Source organism: Azolla caroliniana, unplaced genomic scaffold (genome assembly GCF_043228905.1).
Source record: "Azolla caroliniana isolate FFs.n. ecotype wild unplaced genomic scaffold, voAzoCaro1.0.p SCAF_14, whole genome shotgun sequence".
Taxonomy (NCBI): Eukaryota; Viridiplantae; Streptophyta; class Polypodiopsida; order Salviniales; family Salviniaceae; genus Azolla; species Azolla caroliniana.
Genome location: NW_028230449.1, coordinates 8,718,926 through 8,737,856, shown reverse-complemented (window position 1 = coordinate 8,737,856; position 18,931 = coordinate 8,718,926). Strand labels below are relative to the sequence as shown.

The 18,931-nt window shown below is 44.1% G+C and overlaps 1 protein-coding gene across 1 annotated transcript; it reads left to right on the top strand.

The window, feature by feature from the left end:
* The first annotated feature begins 16,017 nt into the window (after positions 1-16,017).
* Positions 16,018-18,515, top strand: LOC147855402 (inositol oxygenase 1-like). Its single transcript, XM_087330069.1, has 10 exons — positions 16,018-16,193; positions 16,349-16,460; positions 16,563-16,773; positions 16,917-16,976; positions 17,088-17,140; positions 17,345-17,467; positions 17,615-17,684; positions 17,802-17,880; positions 18,036-18,117; positions 18,393-18,515. Exons 1-10 carry the CDS (start codon positions 16,018-16,020, stop codon positions 18,417-18,419), a joined length of 993 nt encoding a protein of 330 aa, XP_087186195.1. The 3' UTR covers positions 18,420-18,515.
* The last annotated feature ends 416 nt before the right edge of the window (positions 18,516-18,931 follow it).

Sequence of the window (18,931 nt, the reverse complement as noted above, 5' to 3'; positions counted from 1 at the left end):
TTAAGTTGAGCTTGAGGGGGAGTGTTGAGCGAGCAAGCTCAATCGAATCCGGATCAGCTGAATAAGCTTGAGCCGGATCAACATCTGGAAGGATGAGCCGGATTGGTATGCGAAAACAACCGGCCTGATCATGGAGCCGGATTCGAGCGGGAACCGGAAGCCTAGTAGTAGCCTAGACTACTAGGTAATCATTGTCTCATAGTTAGTGTCAGTCGCACTTGTGAGCATTGAAGTACCTGTCAGTACTTCTGTCAGTCCTTTATGGACTTGTATAAATAGTGTTGTTTAGCACATTGTATCTACAGAGTTTTAGAGTTAATTTTTGAATATAGTTTTATGTTCTGCTCTCTCTGTCTCCTCTGTGTTTCTAAGATTTTCCAATAAACCTTCATCTCATTTTATGTTGCTATCTGGTTGAGCCGGTTCTGTTTGACGCTTCCGCACATTAACATTCACAGAATCGAATACTGTTCTAGAACGGTTGCTGGAAAGCAGCGAAGCGCTCACAGGCACGCATACTTAGATACACAGACAAACAGAAATAGAACAAAGATAAGGACACGGGGACGCACAACACACACAAAGACTAAGTGAATTAACGATTAATCAGAGAAGACAGAGGGAGTACCACCGGTCGCGGCCGGCAGCAGAGCTTCGAGCTCTACACACGCACACACACACATAACGACGGGCCTCTGGTCGGGTGGGTCTCTTACACGAGCAAAGGTCTCCACCTTCTTCCCAAAAACAGCACAAAGCAGGAAACGGAGGGAATGATAGAGCTTGGATCTCAAACCGGTAGCACTTCGTTCTCCCAAACGATGGATTCCTCTCAGTATTCTCTCAGATCTTCCCCTCGATTTTCTCTCTACCCATGTGGTCTTAAAGTACCTATCGAGTAACTCCTACCTAGTATTCACCAACACTTAACTAATAATATGTTATTTACACGTTGTCGCGTTGTTACGCGCGTGCGTGTAGAAAGGCGGGACCACGGGGGTCCTGGACTAGGGAGTGACGGAGCGCAAGAAGTCGTGCTTCACCCTTTTCGGGGCACCCCAGGAGCACACCGGAAGCAACTGAATGAGAGAGAGAAAGAGAGGGAGACAGAGAGGGAGTGCGCGCTTGACACCGACTCACGCACACACACACACACACCGACCCGACTCACGCCCTTATGTGCAGGAACGCAGGAAAGCGGAAGCACCCGACACCAACAGAGACACGAGTATACACAGACAGACGCAAAAGTATGTATTACAAGGGAAAGAATACAACCCCGGCTTCGAGCCGGACCAAGCTAGGGTAGGTTACAACAGCAGTCTGCAGCCAAGCCGCCGTCCGGGGAGCTCTCGGGCTCGTCACGTAGAGTGGGGTCTTGCACAGGAGACCAAGCGGGAACAACCCTCCACAGTCCACCCACACTGTGAAGAAGAGGAAGAAGAAGTAGAAGAACTAACCCTAAATCTAATGGTATACCCTCTAACACAAAATGGGCAACCCCTCTACAAGGGACTATCCCTTCCTTTTATAGAACAAGGAGAGGGATGCGTTACAATGTGGGATAAATCCCGATTCTTCGTCTCGACTTGACTCTTATTATTCACACAATTACATGAGGGTGAGTGCACATGGTGCACCCCGCCGATGTAGCCAATATTTCCCGGTTTCTGCCTCTAGACGAAATTCTTCACGACATCCGCCCCCACCTAACCGCACGTCCATCGGTACGTGCCAAATCCGGTGAACAGTGAGAGATTTCGGCCGGTGAGAAACCGGTCTTCCGTAATCCGCATCCCGGCTTGCTGCCGGTTTGAACCGTCGGCTTCGGTTCTCCCTTCGCGCTTACCTCCCCGTAGGCTCGTTCTACCCGTCGATGGGTCCTTCGCCGCGATCTCCGTAGTATGCGTACTTCCGTTGGCCTTTGTTCGGCCGTATGCACGCTCCGTTCTCCGCCGTATGCCCGATGTCCTCCGCTTGAAGAACGCCCGTAGTGGCCCGCTTGGCCCTTCCCGTCTTCGTGCTATTGCAACAGGTCTTGAGTCTTCCGCTTGCCGTCGTCTCCTCGCCCCCACCAGCTTGTCACCCCGGGCTTGCTTTGTCAGTCTTCGCTACTTCGACGGAGCTACCGAGATCTACGAAGTGAGTGTGGAGGATCCTCCTCCGGCCTCTCTTGCCATCCCCTGACTCCGACCCTGTGCAGTCCACTAGGCACCCGTCACCTCGTTCCCGGCACCTCCCTTGTGCCGTCTTCCGCTTCCTTTGTTCGGCACCGCCCGTGCCGAACACCGTCCAGTAGTCACGCTTCGATCCGGCCCATGATGGCCACTTGCGAGACTCTTGTTCCGTCCCAAGTGTGCCTTTTCGGCCCGACACACCTCCTCGGGTTTGCCCTACCGGCTCCTTCCGCTACCGTAACCGGACGGTAAGGGCGTCACACTTCATCCGTCCCGTCTTACCGACCTTTGTCGATGCCGGGTCCCGTCCCTTGCCGCCACCTTCCTTCTCCCTCGGTCTTACGTTGCCTCGTCGGCCGAACAACCGTGGTCTCCGGAATGGTGTGAAGATCCCATAGGACCAGTCTTCGTTTCGTTGCTTGCCGAAATTCAGGGTGTCTTTGTTTGAGTCCCTCCCGGATTCTCCTCGTGTCTTCCGCATAGTCGGGTCCCGTTTCCCACCGCCATCAACCTCACTCGGTCTCATGTTGCCACGTTGGCCGAACAGCGGAGTTTCTGGTTTGGTGTGGGGATCCCGTAGGACCGGACTTCCTTACGCCCACTCACCTTGCTGGAAGGTTTGAGATGGTCCGTAGCCGCCTTGCCGGCCTGATACCTTCTTTCTCTGCTTCCGTCGTCCGATCACGTCCACCTACCGTCACCGATCTCCCCTATAGGACTCACGCCGGCACTCGGGCCGACCGCCGGATCGGTGTGAGGATCTTCGTGGAACCTCGGTTTGCCCGCCCTTGTCCCCCCGTCGCCACCGTCAGTATCTTGGTCTTACGCCGACCGCGCTGCCGACTGCCGAAGAGATCTGGTGTGAAGGATCCTCCTTGGGCTCCTCGTATCCTTGACCCTTCTCCCGGGTCTTCCTTCCTTCACTAGCCGAGAGGGTGGCTTGCTCCACACCCTCTCCCGTGGTACCGACGTACCGTGTTTCCGGCCTCTTCGTAGGCCTGCTCTCTTCCTCCCTCCCAGAATGGTTATCTGGGAGTCCGCTCCGCCCGGTTCTCGTCGGGGTCCCGTTTTCCTGTCGCCACCGACCTCTCCTATAGGACTCACGCCGGCACTCGGGCCGACAGCCGGATTGGTGTGAAGATCTCATGGGACCGGTCTTTGTTCTCCTCTTCATCCCCCGTACTTCTCCGTAACTCGTCGTCGCTCTCCTTACTGTGTTCCCGCCTCCATCTTCCATCTCTTTCGGTCTTACGTTGCCCCGTCGGCCGAACAGTCGTAGTCTCCGGATAGGATGTAGCATAACCGATTTCGCAACGTCTTTCGACAACTCGTCCGGGCCACTGCCCCTTTTAGTGGTGTCGGTGGATAGCATCTGCTCTGTGATCAATCAAGCCCCGCCTGAGCTTGATTCTCCAATGTCCGGAGTTTCGGCTCCGATGCCGATCTTGGCAGACATGTTCCGAACCTCTGATCACCCTCCTTCCAATTCCCGACCTTCGCCCGGTCGGTTTTTCTCCCCATGTAAAAGAGGGCGGCTCGGTACCGCCATCCATCTCCTCGGTCTTACATGGGCATACGGGCCCGAATGCTGAGTTCTCCAAAATCGGGTTTGTGGGCTTTCGTCCGCTCCTTCCCCGTATCGTCTCGCCGGTGATTCTTGGTCTCTCACCGCCGCCTTCCTCCTCTTGGGACTCACGTGGGCACTCGGGCCCGTCTGCCATCGTCTCAGGAGCAAGTGTGGGAAGACACAAAGAATCGCCCATCCGTTTTATGACCTTGTCCGTAGCCACCGGCTCTTCGTGGTTGGCAGTCATCTCCTTACCGATCGCGCAAGCCCGTCTGGGCTTGCTTCTCCAATGACCGGGGTTTCGGGCTGACACACCCGACACCGATGGTTCCAACGTTCTGATCCCGCGATCGGTATCTCGGTCTCGTCCTTGGCCGTTCTATCTGTGCAAGTCGAGAGGGCGTTTTGTTCCGCACCCTCTCCCATGGTACCGTGGTACCGACCTTCCGTCATCGCATGGGGCAAGTCCGTCTCCTCAGTCTCGGCTTGCGGCCTCGATCTTTCCTCTTCCTCGAGCATCGCCTCGAGAGCTGTGTACGCCTCCGCAATCCTGGTCCCGACGCCGTCCCTTGCCGACTCTCTTTGCCGTTCGGCCTCTTCCCGCTGTGTTGGCACGCCGTCGCGCCCCTTCCTCTTAGTCCTCTCGGCTCGCTCGTTATCTAGCCGTTGGCACACCCTTCCGACCTTCGACCAGTCCTCTGTAAGCCCATTCGCTCCGTCGTCATCTTCGAGCTCAATCCCGATGGCCTCCCGTTCCGCTTGGTTGATCGACCTGACGAACAATAGGACTTTGTCCGCCCCCACCAAACCTTGTTCCCGCTCCGGAAGCCGAGCAAGTCGTCGCTTGAACTCTCGGAACGCCTTCGTTGCGCCCCGATGGGTCTTTGCCGACGATATCCATTGGTCGAAGTCACGCCTTCCCCGGCCTTTCGGCCGCCTTCCGTATGCCTTCAGGAGCGCCTCTTCGAAGGCCTCCCACGAACTATGAACCTCACAGAGCTCCTTTACTTCCGCATGCACCCGGACAGCTACGACCCGACAGAAGAACTCCAACCTCAACGCCTCGTCTACGCCACGCACTTCCATTTCCGCGTTGTAGGCTTCCAAGTAAAATGGGACCTTGTCCCCATTGAAATGGCTGGAGTTCCAAGTAGAATGGGACCTTGTCCCCTATACATAAGGACATTTTTTGTGTGCATCCGTGCACACCCCCGTTCATGCGCTCGCCGACTCATTTCTCCTTGTAGCTAGAATTCCCCATGACACTGTGTGCTCTCGACTAGAGGCTCTTCAGTCCGGTGTGGGTGTGTGTGTGTAAAGCTCGAAGCTTTTCACCGGCCAAGTCCGGTTGTAATCTCTCTGTTGATAATACATTCTTGATTTTGCCGCATCTCTCTTGTGTTTGTCCATCTTTTCATCTCATTGTCTTGATTTGTTACAGTCATCAAACTTGAGTCTCTGAGCCTGTGTGCTCTACTTCCGGAATCCGGCGGCAGGCCCGGATCGGACACGTGTGCTGAGAATATAACTGGCGACCGAGCCAAATAGACTACGTGCTCGAGCCCATGCATCCGGATAGACTACGTGCCCGAGCCGGATATCCAGAACCCGATCCAGACAAACACTTTTACCCCTCTCGTTCCCTTTAGACTCCTTCATTAAAGACCCTAGTGGTCCCGCTCCGATCTGACACGTCCATGTGGATTACGACATGTAACATTGCTTTGATATTGTTTCATTTTTAATATTTCCATTGTTATTGTTCTATTTCTTGTGTATGGGCTAGGGGACATTTAGTAAAAGCAGCCATGTGAGCTAGGCAATGTTGAACTTGACCTTTAGTCATTCTCATTTTTTCTAAGAGATTCTAGTTTTGATTTCTATTAATTAGTGCATATAATGATCCGAGCGCATGGGTTTGTATTAGTTACAAGAACTTAATGCCCAAAGACAGAGAGAACAAACAAACGGTAGAATGTTAACGCTCAACACCGTCAATGCGATCTAGGATACATTGCATTTACCACGAATAATGAAAACGCTCGATTTTAATAAGTCTTTATCTAGACCTTAATTTAGTGTTATTGCAAAAAGAAGTGCTACAACACATGATAACTTATTAGGATCTGTTTGTCAATGGTGTTTTATTGATGCTGAGACAATACTGCTACTACAATTGCCATCACTAGCTATTAAAGTTTATGGTGTTGAAGCCTCCAAGTTGTAGATCATTAGCTTATTATTATTATGTGAGAACTAGGGGCCATCATTATTTTGGGAGTTCTTCATATTGGAGTTAGTAATGTTTGTCATTGTATCCGTAGTTATATTGGCCATAGTTCTGGTTCTTATCATATGTACCAATGCCATTGTATTGGCCATAGTGCTTGTTGTAGCCATCATATTGGCCATAGATCTTATTGTTGTAACCACTATAATGGCCATAGTTCTTGTTATTGTAGCCATCATATTGGCCGTAGTTCTTGTTCTTATCATGTGTGTAGATATCATTATATTGGCCATAGTTCTTGTTATTGTAGCCATCATACGGACCATAGTTCTTTTTGTTGTAGCCATCATACCGGCCATAGTTCTTTTTGTCATAGCCATCGTATTGGCCATAGTTCTTGTTGTTGTTGTAGCCATCGTATTGGCCATAGTTCTTGTTGTTGTTGTAGCCATCATATTGGCCATAGATCTTGTTGTTGTAGCCATCATACCGGCCATAGTTCCTTTTGTCGTAGCCATTGTATAGGCCATATCCATCCTTTCTCTTGCCCTCTCCATCCTTCAGATTATCGTAATGAACAGCACCGTCGTGGCCGATTTCCTTCTTGTATGCATCAGACAGGTCGTATTTCTCCTTGTCATTCAGGCCCTTGTAAGCATCAGCGTCCCCCGCGCTCACGTGCAAGACGATGGCCATCATCATCAACACCACCACCATTACAGCCGCCCTAACCCCATATAGCCCCCCTGCTACACTCCTCCTCCTCCTGCTACCACTCTGCGCCTTGTAAGCCTCACAATTAGCCATATGTTTCTAAACTACTGTTGCCTTCTTGTACTAACTACTCTTAGATTCACACTACCACTCCACTATCTTTAGTACCAACTTGAGTAGAAGAACCATGTCCTTACAATTGAAGGTTTGCTATGGTGTCCCCATATTTATACGCATTGCAGGTGATGCATCACACCGACTCATAATTAAGTTTGATTCTGACACTCTCAGAAAAAACCCGTCCGTGTTTCTATTTAACCCGAGCGGTTAGCCTTTTCCTTGCTCTTCTTACCGGCTTTATACACATTTTATCTTCAAGTGTCATATTCTTCCATACTAGTAATAAAGACTCTTCCAGAGTAGGAATAAAGATAAGGAGATTTACATCGAGAATGCTTACTTTCTTGTCTTGGTGTGCTTTCAATTGAATAAATTAAACGTAAATGTAAAGTGATTCACCGAGGATGATACATTTGTGCTTTCCTATAAACATTCATGGGGCTTGTATGGATATTTTACATCATATTGGTCCTAAACCCCTATTCAAAGTTTAATGCTAGACATGTCTCTAGTTGGAAAAACTCTCATCCATGGCACATTTTACTTCACATGCCAGATACTGCCACACTATAGTAAAGGAATCCTTATAAGAACTTAGAACTCTTACATTAAGGTATGCTTTCAATTTTTGCTCCATTCATGCCTTAAATGTGATTGATGATAGCCTTTGTTTGATAATCACATATTTTACTCAAATTTTGGTTTATGAATTCTTACTCAACCCTAAGATTTAAGAACTAGCATGTCCCACATAAGTTTCTAATGTTTTCATCATGGCGGTGCGCATTCAAACCCCACAAATGTAACTCAGTTGTTAAAGTTGTTCAACAAAGAGGTTAAGTCCATGCGCTCAACCACCACATTCCAAAGTGGCATTGAATAAATTTTAAAAAAATATGTACATTATAATAGAGAGTTGTTAGAGTTAAGCCTTGAACCCAACACCCAAGTTTGCAATGGTATATGTACATTTTACAGTGCCATAAGTAAATTAACAAACAACATGTATGGTATAATAGAAAAGTACGAAAGTTGAGACTTGAACCCATGGCACAGGATTAATAGTCCAACAACTTACCACTAGGCAAAACAATCTATATATTTATTAAGATGTGTGAAAATAAAACCTTGAACCCAAGAGAGAAGATTAATACTCTTAACAACTTACCACTAGGTAAAATAATGTTACTAGTGGTAACTAATCATGGATATCTCTTTATTATTTCCATCGTTGTTGTGATAAAGTGTGTGCTACTCGAGCAGGACCACGAGGGTCTTAGGCTAGGGAGCTCACAAGAGCTGAGAAGGCCCGAATGTTAGGTCCTGGACTTGAAGGATCCTCACACTTAAAGGGAGCACAAAGTCGAAGGGAGCCCAAAGTCAAGGGGTGCCTAGAATCAAGGGGATGACCAAAGTCAATAGGTATGAACTATTCTTAAATGTCCTTCCTCTCTCTCTCTCTCTCTAAACTGAGACAAAATAGCAATAGAAAGAGTGATAGATGAAAGGGATCGACGAGATAGCAATGGATAGAGTGAGTGAGAGAGAATGAGAGAGAGAAAGTAATTATGAAAGGAAATATGTATTAAGGTAAAGGGATACAAGAGAGAGCTTACTTGGAGAACGTGAGATTGGTATTGAACCGGAATGGTTCGGCAAGAGTGAGGGGGCTTCATTATATAGTGGGTCATGGAGCATTCTAGGGTTTTCTAGAATGTTCCAAAAAGTTTTAGGGAATTCTAAAATGTTATGGGAAGTTCTAGGAAGGTAGGAAGCTCTAGATTATTCTAGGGTTATACCATTATGATATTATGTTACAACCATAATACATAGATGTATATGAGATAGGTTAATGGTTAAGTCATTGACCTATGTACACATAGGTCACAAATTCAAGCCTAGCCATCACATGGTGGCCATCATACTATTTCCCACCCTAAAACGACGAGTTGTAGGAGTCATCATGGTTGCAATAGGACCAGGTTTGTTGGGGTATTGATGATGAAATTCTTTATCCAAATCTGAAGAATTGGCTAAATTCTCAGTAGGTTCCCATGTTCGATCATAACTGAACCAATCTACCAAATAATATAATTTATTGTGTAGGATCTCGGTGTTGAGAACCATTGCAACTTCATATTCGAGACCATTATCAAGTTGGATAGGCGGTGACAGTCGTATCACGCACTTACGAATAGAACTTGTGGGACAATGTTTGAGACAAGAACAATGAAACATTGGGTGAAGTCACATATGCGAATGGAGATCAAGTAGGAAAGTCACCTCAATGGTCCCAATCGCTCATAATCGAATTTATCACAAGGTCATGTCGACGCAATAACCATTCACAATCGCCAAAGTGAATTGATGACGATTTGTAGAGTTTTTGTGGGATGCTACTAGTTGTTGTAAATTATTAGACACCTTTACTTGAATTTGTCATAGACTACAGTTGAGATAACTAATGTTTTGCATTTGGATTCATAGAAACTAAACAAAGCTCCAAAAAAGACCATTGGGGATGATAACAAGTATATGCGAAGAATGGTGTAACCTTAGTAGAAGATTGCACTGAATTATTGTATGCAAACTCAACAAAATGCAAAATATCAGTCCAATCATCCTATTGGTAGTTAATCAAACAACGAATATATTGTTCTAATGTTTGATTAATGAGCTCATTTTGATGATAAGTTTGTGAATGATTACTAGAAGAGAGCTTGCAAGAGATCTCGAGTTACGAGAATAAATGCCTTCAAAACTTAGAACAAATTGAGGCACAAGATCACTCACTGATAATGCTATATGGGAGACCATGAAGTGAAAAAACTTATCTCATAACAAGATTAATTGTTTCGTTGCTATTGATGCTCTTCAGATATGGTATAAAATGTGTCATCTTCATAAATTGACCAACTACTTTAGAATAGCATCAAAAACTTTAGAAAGTGGCAAACCTGTAATAAAATCTAAGGAAATAGATTGCCAAGGTCGTTCATGGATTGGTAAAGATGCAATAATCCATAGGGGTGATGACAACGTATCTTTGTCTAACAATAAATGCCACATGTGCGTACATAATCTTCCACAAAATTATGGATCCGAGGCCACCAAAATGATCGAGTAACTAATTCTAACATTTTAAGGATGCCAAAATGTCCAACCATGTAAATACGGGATGAAGCTCGCCATCTTCTTCTGGTTGTGATAGAACACTCCCGAGTGCAAAATCGGATACATTAACTTTAATAATAAATGGTTTCTCTAGAGCAACATGAGTTGATGTAAATGCACATTTTAGAACAATAAATGCCTTGTTGGCGTCTACAGTCCATATAAATGAGCCAATTTTTTGTGTAAGTTGGATAAGTGGGAGGACTATCTTGAAATAATTCTTGATAAACTTTCAGTAAAAAATTGCAAACCCCAAGAAACATTATACATCATGTAGAGAACTTGGCATCTGTCAATCTAACACAGTTTGAACTTTTGCCAGATCCATAGAAACTCCATTACTTGCAACGATATAAACTGAAAAACTCAACTTCCTTGCAATCAAACGGGCACTTTTCCAACTTAGCATAAAGACCATACTTGGGGCCACCAATTATGATATTATGTTACAATTGTTGCCATAAAAGGTTGACTCCTTCCACTTTGTATCTTTAGTGTGAACATGTCTTCGAGTTAGGGTTTGAGTATGTAAAGCTCAACCCTAACATTGTATACGCCCTTGGAGTGAAAAGAGTTACAGAGAAGAGAATAACAGAAAATTTCCAATGAAGGTTAATTGGTGTCTATCGCCTGTCTTTTTTCTTCTTCTGTGTTGTTTGCTGTACACATCCCATTGCAGGTTGCCCATCATTTGCTGCCCACCACCATATCATCAACAAGTGGTATCACAGTGAGCTTGTTGTCGAGTGACAACGAAAAGCAAAAAAGATTGAGAAGGGAAACCAAAATCTACTTTCCAAAAAATGGCGACACAGTCTGGCTCAAATGTGGGAATCCGGAAGTTCAATGGGAAGAACTTCGCCCTATGGAAAGAGATGATGCAGGACATATTGGTTACTGACTACACCATGAAGATAAAGGATCAGTTTTCGGTAAGGAGAGTAGGATCAGTTTCTAGTAAGGTGAGCTCGATCAGTGAGCCGGATCCAAGAACTAGACCCATGTGCGAACCGGTAGGCCGTTGGAGGCCTACGCTCGTAGTCCACTAGGTAGTTAGTGTCATTAGTTCGGTACGAGCATTGAAGTACTTGTCAATACTTCTATCAATCCTTTTAAGGACTTGCATAAAAAGTGCTCTAAAGCACATTTGTATGTACAGAGTTATCGAGTATTTTGAAATAGAGTTATTGTGTGTGTGTGTGTGTGTGTGTGAGAGAGAGAGAGAGAGAGAGAGAGAGATTCAAGCTTCCATTAAACCTTCACTCTATTTTCGGTTGTTGTCCGAGAGAACCGGTTGTGTCTACAAGCTTCCGCACGCTATTTTTACACATAGTTTGTGAGTTGTCGGCTTGTGGAAATCCACTCCCTCTTCTTCCTTCGGCACTCCTCCTTGTGGTGGCCAAGTTTGCCACAATATCTGCATCCCACGGGATTGTTTTTTCAGCTTGTTCCGGCATGAAAACCCCCCCTTCTGCCGAATGTTCCACGGGTGTTCCCACTTTCTTGCCAAAAGTAGGAGTTGACCTCATGAAACGGACCTCATCTGCTTCTTTCTTGGCTGAAGCAGCCTCTTCTTCTGTGACTCTATCCTCTACCACCCTTCGAATGTGAGTAGAGCATGTGTCCTTTCGAGGCAGTGCTCCTTGTCCGGACATGATTTTCATCAACAAGTAGCATAGACTAAAGGTCGAAGATAGAAGGTGGATTCTCCCTTGCTAGAATGACAATTCTCATGCTGTCGAACCATGGTGCTAGGCCGTAGAGGCATATTTGCACCATCTCGTCTTCACCAACATTGACATTGATTGAGCCGAGTGAGTCGCATAGCTCCTTGAACTTCAAGGTGTGGCTTGTGATCGACATGTCCTTCTGTTGGACATTGTTCAACTCTTGGCAAAGTTGACGCTTTCGTGCGGTCGTGTTCGCCACGAAAATTTTCTTGAGATTCTCTCATGCTTCTTTGCCATCTTTGCTTCTCGAATGTAGTCAAGCATGTGGTCGTGAACTCAGGACGCCAAGCAATACAACACTCGACTTGCCGCTTGCTCCCATGTTGGGTACTCGTCGTGTGTTGGGTTGGGTTTCATTTCTTGTGCTCCTTCGATATAACTCCAATAGCCTTGGCCGACAAGGTATTTGTGAATCTTGTATTCCCAATATGCAAAGTGTTGCCCATTTGTGTATTCATGGTGGTGAAAATGGGTTTTCTTCTTTGTCTTTCTTAGATGAGCTAGTTCTTCTTGAAGGTCTGCATATGACACAACCTATGCGGATGGGCTAGATCAAGCCACTAGACCTCTCTAATACCATGTAAATAATCAAGTATGTGATTATGTAGTGCGGAAATAGATTAGAGGGGTGTGTGTGTGTATGAGAGAAGACAAAATAAACACAAGATAGACAGAAAATAGAAACTACATATTCACAAGAAAATGAAAGACAACCAACAGTTACAAAGGAAAGAGGAAGGTGCTTATATAGTCACCTTCTCTCTACATTCTCTTACTAAAGCGACCTCTCAAGAAAGGCAGGGAAACCTTAACTACCGTAATTACTATGTACAGTCATAGAATGTTACTCCTATGACACATTAGTTATGTTACATAGTGGTGGTGTGTTCACACAGTTCACATATTCTTAGGATGTGTTCCCACACTAGGTTAAGTTGAGTTTGATTCTGAACACTTATTTTCTTCGAAATCAACATCGTCTTTGAAGCTTCTATCATGACGACCAAAGTGTCTTCTCCTCTTGCACCACATCCTCTCTAGTTCAGGTCCCCCACGACCCCACTCGAGTAGCATACAGGGGCATGTTTACGCAACAATGTCATTATGGACATCGATGCCCACAACATTTACAGATTGCCATTATACAATGCAATTGGTGATGTGGAATAGTTGTTTCATAGTGACACATAGACGTTGCATAGCGATGCATATACTGGAATAGATGTGATGGTGTGGTCGGTTGCTCCAACACAGGAAATGGGTTGTTTTTTGAGGAGAGAGACACCAGAGAAAACTTTGTAGAAAAATGGAGAGAAGAGATCGAGCCGCCAAAAGTTCTATCTCGTTATGAGATGTTTGGGACCAATTCTTATTGATAAGTGACTTTTAGGTCATTTGGGCGACCAAACCCAAGCAACTATTTACCAAAAACATAGGTCTCCACAAAGTCGTGAGACCATGTATGGGGGCTTACGCTTGCCTAGTGCCAGAAGGTCAAGGGAGTCGATGACCTGATGGCGGGTGGGCCGACAATTGAAGCCAGGTGAACAACTACCGTAACTATAATGGTCCTATGATGGCGAAATTCCTTGTCGGGTAAGTTCCGACCCGCATGAAAGACGTAACAATTTGGGCACTATCTCGGAGAAAGACTCGGTAAAATAAACATGTATGTGAAGATGTGGACTACCAGCACCTAGACAAAAAGACCCTATGAAGCTTTAGTGGTTGGCCTTACGAATGAAGGTTGAAGGCGGTTCATCATAAAGGCGCTTGGCAGTTGCTTTCCTCTTTCTCGATTACTTTCATATCCATATTTAACAAATGAGTGTTGTAGCCCTTCCACCCAACAGAAGACCAACTCTTGCCGATGTTCACACACGACCAATTCAAAAGTTATAAAGATAATGTAAATGTGTATAACCCCCCAAATTGGGGCCAAACATATAGTAAAAAATATGTATGAAAATTTCTCAAAGAGAGCTATTGTATCTTTTGCACTATTTGAAGTTAAAATCATTGCCGGCTACAACCGGTTGTATGTGTGCGGAATAATAGTCAATCTAATGGAAAGGAAAAACAGAATACAAAAACTGAGAATGACACAGATTTTAACGTGGAAACCCGAACAGGGAAAAACCACGTGGAGTCCACAAAATCCGAAACAGAACACTATGAGAGAAAGGAATACAATCAGAGATCTCAGAGGCAACGACCTCGAGATCCTGCTTCGCCAACAGGCGGCTATGGAGCTCACACACTTCCACTCACACTCATTCACTCTCACAGTTATAGAGGCAACAACCTCGTCAACAGTAACTTTTCAATAACGCGCTTATCTAACATGATTGCCCTAAGTACTTATATACCAATGTAACCTTTCGACTATTTACAAGTTTAGCCCTTCCGTGTTGGCTATCTCCACAATTTCCGGTTTCGGCCTCGGCCGAGTTGCTCATCAACACAGTTCTTCTCACTTCCCATCCGGAGGGACCTGTTTCCTAACACTATTCAAGTAGAAGACGATACTCATCCACTCATATTTTTTATTGTTGTTAGGTTTAGGGTTAGATATATCTGATTTAGCAAGTTTTATCTCATCACAATTGCTTCTTTTGCATTATTCAAGTGGAAGATAATACGCATCCATTCTTATAACGGGCTACATATCTGCGATTTAGCAACTTTTATCACATTGTTATTTGATGTCAAGATAGACTTAGATGTTTGCATAATTTACAAATGTCAACCCAAAATTAGAGATGGAGATACTTATCCTATTTTCGCAATATTGGGGGTTGCAATATAATCGGGATATGTGCAATGATTTTGTATTTGGTAGCAAGCATGGAATTAGAGCATACCTTCAAAGGTTGAAGGGAGCACCTGACGTGACAATTTTGTTTATTAGATCAGGTTGAATTTTTTTCTTGGTGGAGTGTTAGGTTGAGTTTGTAGTATTTAGATTCTCAGAGCTCTAAGTTGGTTATAAGTTAGTTTTGATGGTGTATTGTTTCGTAAGGAAAGGCATCATTTATGAGAAAGAAAGAGAGAGATTACTAACGTGTTACATTCTACATATTTTAACACGCTAATGTGGGCAATAGGTTAGAGATGATCCCCAACAAAGTATTCAAGGCAATATATTATGTGGAGAGACTCTAGAGAGAAAGAGAGTACCAACAAACTCTCTCTCTCTCTCTCTACATATATATAGTTAATTAGTCCAACAACTTAAAGGCTATGCCTTATCAAGTGATGTGGCATTATCAAGTTATGTGGCAAACCAATCTACTCTTTGAATGCTTGTAAGTAAAACTAACCGACCCGTGCCCAAAGGGAGGCCAAGTGGAGAATGAGGGTATTGCCATTATTTGTCCTGTGACAATAATATGTCGTTAGAAACTCTCATTTTTATTCTTATTTCATGTTATAATAATGGGGCATAACAACTTTTTTCATTGCATAGACAAAAAAGAATTCATACTTTGCGTAGTTAATGTATATGCATATATCATTATATATATGTATACAGGACAGAGACACAATATTCATACAACACTCATGGTATGGACCTGGACCTACACCTGCACCTGCACCTGCATGCATGCATGCATGCACCCAATTCGAATATGCCATGCCACATCATCCATCCTCTCCCCTCTCAAAAAACAAATAGAAAACCCACTTTGTATGTAAATTTTAAAACGTAAAATAAAAGGAAGAGAAAAGAATCCGTCGTTTCTGTTTGCTTTTGGCGCTTTCACGTTTACTATATATATATATAATATATATTTCTTGCAAATATTCCACTGAAAAGGCGGAAAAGAAGGGAGAGAGATTCATTCAATCTATTCGCATTGGATGGATGGATGGATGGATGGATCCATATCCCATTCATACTCATAATCTACTAAATATATATAATATTGCTAATAATATACATACATACATTTAACACAACACAATTTACTAACAAAAAATAAGCCTAAGGAAGGAAGGTTGAAGGAAGGGAGGGAGGGAAGGAGAAGAATAATTAGCAGCAGTTACATTCCAAATAAATAAAACAGAAGTCTGCTCTGCTCTCTGCTCCCTCTCTCTCTCTCTCTCTCTCTCTCTCTCTCTGCACTCACTCACTCACTCACGGACGGACGGACGGACTCCGTCTCATCTCCTCCCCCTTTCCTTTTCTTCCTCTCATTCTTCTTCCCCGAATCCATGAATCATCATAAATAATTTACGCCAACCCATCTGCTCTGCTAAGTCTAATTAATTAGTGAGCCAAAAGAAAGAGATAGATAGGATATGGATATGGATATGGATCTCATCACCGCCCCTGCACCTCCTCCTCCTCCTCCTCCTCCTCCTCCTCCTACCATTACTGATACTCAACCTATGACAGCGTCTATCAGCAGCAGCACCGGATTATATCTTCATAATTACGTTCCTGCCACCACCAATGCCTTCGGTCAAGCCTTCAGGTATACCATATGCACATACATGGATACATAAATTAGGGCCGGGGCTTTTACTTGAATGAGGTTGCATTTATATTGATGAAAGGATTGATGATTCCTCCTATTATTTACTAGTTTTACTTACTAACATGCCAGATTGTATGTCTGCCTGAATATAGGGTTTATGACGAAGACGATGATGATGATGATGAGGCAGCTGCTGCTCATGAAAGGCGATCAGGCGTGGAAGAGACTTATAGGCTCAACCACATCAATCAAACCTATGAATTTGTAAGCTAGTAATAATAATAGTAATAATCCGGATTTAAAGACGATCAAAGGATTACAATACTTTTAACATTGATTACTGATGATGATAATGAGGAGGATTAGGCGACGGCAATGAGAAGTGCATACGGGAAGCTGGAGAAGAGCGTGATGGGCATCTGGGAGTGCTGTGAGCTGCTGAACGAGTACGTGGATGAGAGCGATCCCGACCTGGATGAGCCCCAAATCGAGCACCTCCTGCAAACTGCGGAGGCCATCAGGAAGGATTACCCCCAGCCCCACCACGATTGGTTCCACCTCACCGGCCTCATCCACGGTAATTACACCCAAACCAATATATCTATTCATTCAATCTTCTTTTAATTCCTTCATTTCTTCTCTTCTCCACTACTTTTGCTGCTTTTCCGATGATTACCCGCCTTAAATCTGTTCGTTGATTGCTTTCCCATCCTCCACTAGATTTGGGGAAGGTCCTGCTCCACCCCGCTTTCGGTGAGCAACCGCAGTGGGCTGTTGTAGGTAAAATCTCATCTGATCATGTTTAATCATCATCATATATTCATCCTCGCAAACCGCCAACGAGTGTTTAACACTTATACCTAATTATCTGACACGTAATTAAATTATCAGGAGACACATTCCCGCTGGGCTGTCCGTTTGATCCTGCCGTGGTTCATTCACAGGTATATATCGTATGTGTGTGTGTGTGTCGATCCTTAATGGACAGGACAGCCTTTTGTCTGTGTATCTATCTATCTACCTATCTATCAATCAATCTGTTTTGTCTGTTTGATCCTTAATATCCCGTAAGTTTCAGATTCATTCCGACATTTACTGTGCCTGGGTTTAACCTTTGATTAACGATGATCAATCCTTCCTTTCGCCAGCACTTTGCGAAAAATGCAGATCATCACAATCCGAAGTTTAATTCTGAGCATGGCATATATGAGGAAGGTTGTGGATTAGACAATGTCACCATGTCCTGGGGTCATGATGAATACATGTATCAGGTCTCCTGACACCCAACCTCTCTCTCTCTCTCTCTACTAGATCTCCTGTGCTTTGATTACTCTTACGCGAACACCCCTCCCCTCCCCTTTATTGACCTAATAATAAATTAATTCATGCTAAGAAGGTCCATGGTTTAAATGTTTCAGGTTATGAAGGGCAACGCAACGTCCTTACCACAACAAGCGCTCTTCATTATAAGATACCATTCGTTTTACGGTACCATCTGAATCCCTGCTGCTGTACACGTTATAAAAACCCAGAATGAAGAATATTATAATATACAGACAGATCTGAGACGTTGAGACAAAACTAACTTAATTAATGTTTTGCTAGCCCTGCATCGTTGCAATCGCTACGACTACCTGTTGGATGATTTTGATCGATCCATGTTGCCATGGCTCAAACGATTCAAGTAATCATTATACAATACAATAAATAAATAGTCTGAATACATAACATGACTCCTTTCAGCTATATCTATCTATCTATCTATCGGGTGATTGGACCCTGTTTTAATATTAACCGGAAATTTGCATAATGATTTTGCTTGTTTTGTTGGGAGGGCAGTCAATACGATCTGTACAGCAAGAGCAAAGTCCGTGTAAACGTGGAGGAAGTGAAACCTTACTACCTGTCCCTTATAGAAAAGGTATACACACACATTTAACATAAATCCAATGGAACTAACAAACGTTCAAGGCTGTTGTTGTTGTTGTTCATAATTTACATTTCCATCATTAAATATAAGACGTCCTCCATGGACTTCAATTGTCAATCATCCCTCATGCATGTTTCCCATCCCTACATTCATTCATTCATTCAATCAATCTTTTTTAGCTTCTTTAATCATACGTAACATCACCACTCCATGGTGACCATGGCATCTCATCATGCTGTAATGTTTTTGGATTCTATTTTCAACAGTATTTTCCAACTAAATTAAGATGGTGAAGCTGCTGGGCTCTTATATATATATATATATATATGGAAGTGCGACGTCTCTGTAACCCATACAGCATGCATGCATGGACGGATGGGATAAAAAGAACGGATTTCTTCGTCTTCTTTCATTCCTCATTCTTCATGCTGCTTCTTCTGCTTCTTCTTCTTCTTCTTCTTCTTCTTCTGCTGCTGCTTCTGCCTCTGCTGCTTCTGCCTCTGCTTCCAGACAGCAAGCAAGCCGTGTGACTGACTGATGATTGACCTTCCACACATTGTTTCATGTGCATATATGTAGACATATATATTGATTTATCCTCGATCTTACGCTAGTTGTATCCCAGAAAAATAACGTGTTTGGAGGCCCTACGGGAATTGGACTGCACGAACAGTATAGTATGTATGTGTACACGTATCGTTTGAAATTTGAATCATCATTTTACATGCTTCATTTTGTGGGCGCCATGAAATGTCAAATTCATCCTCATCCTCCTCCTCCTATTTTACTGAATTTGTTTGAGAAT

Bases quoted from the DNA above. Each gene is read 5' to 3' on its own strand.
- LOC147855402 (XM_087330069.1), top strand. From the start codon at position 16,018: ATGGATATGGATATGGATCTCATCACCGCCCCTGCACCTCCTCCTCCT. The intron at 17,141-17,344 runs GTATATATCGTA...TCCTTTCGCCAG, and splicing joins CTGCCGTGGTTCATTCACAG to CACTTTGCGAAAAATGCAGA. The intron at 17,468-17,614 runs GTCTCCTGACAC...TAAATGTTTCAG, and splicing joins ATGATGAATACATGTATCAG to GTTATGAAGGGCAACGCAAC.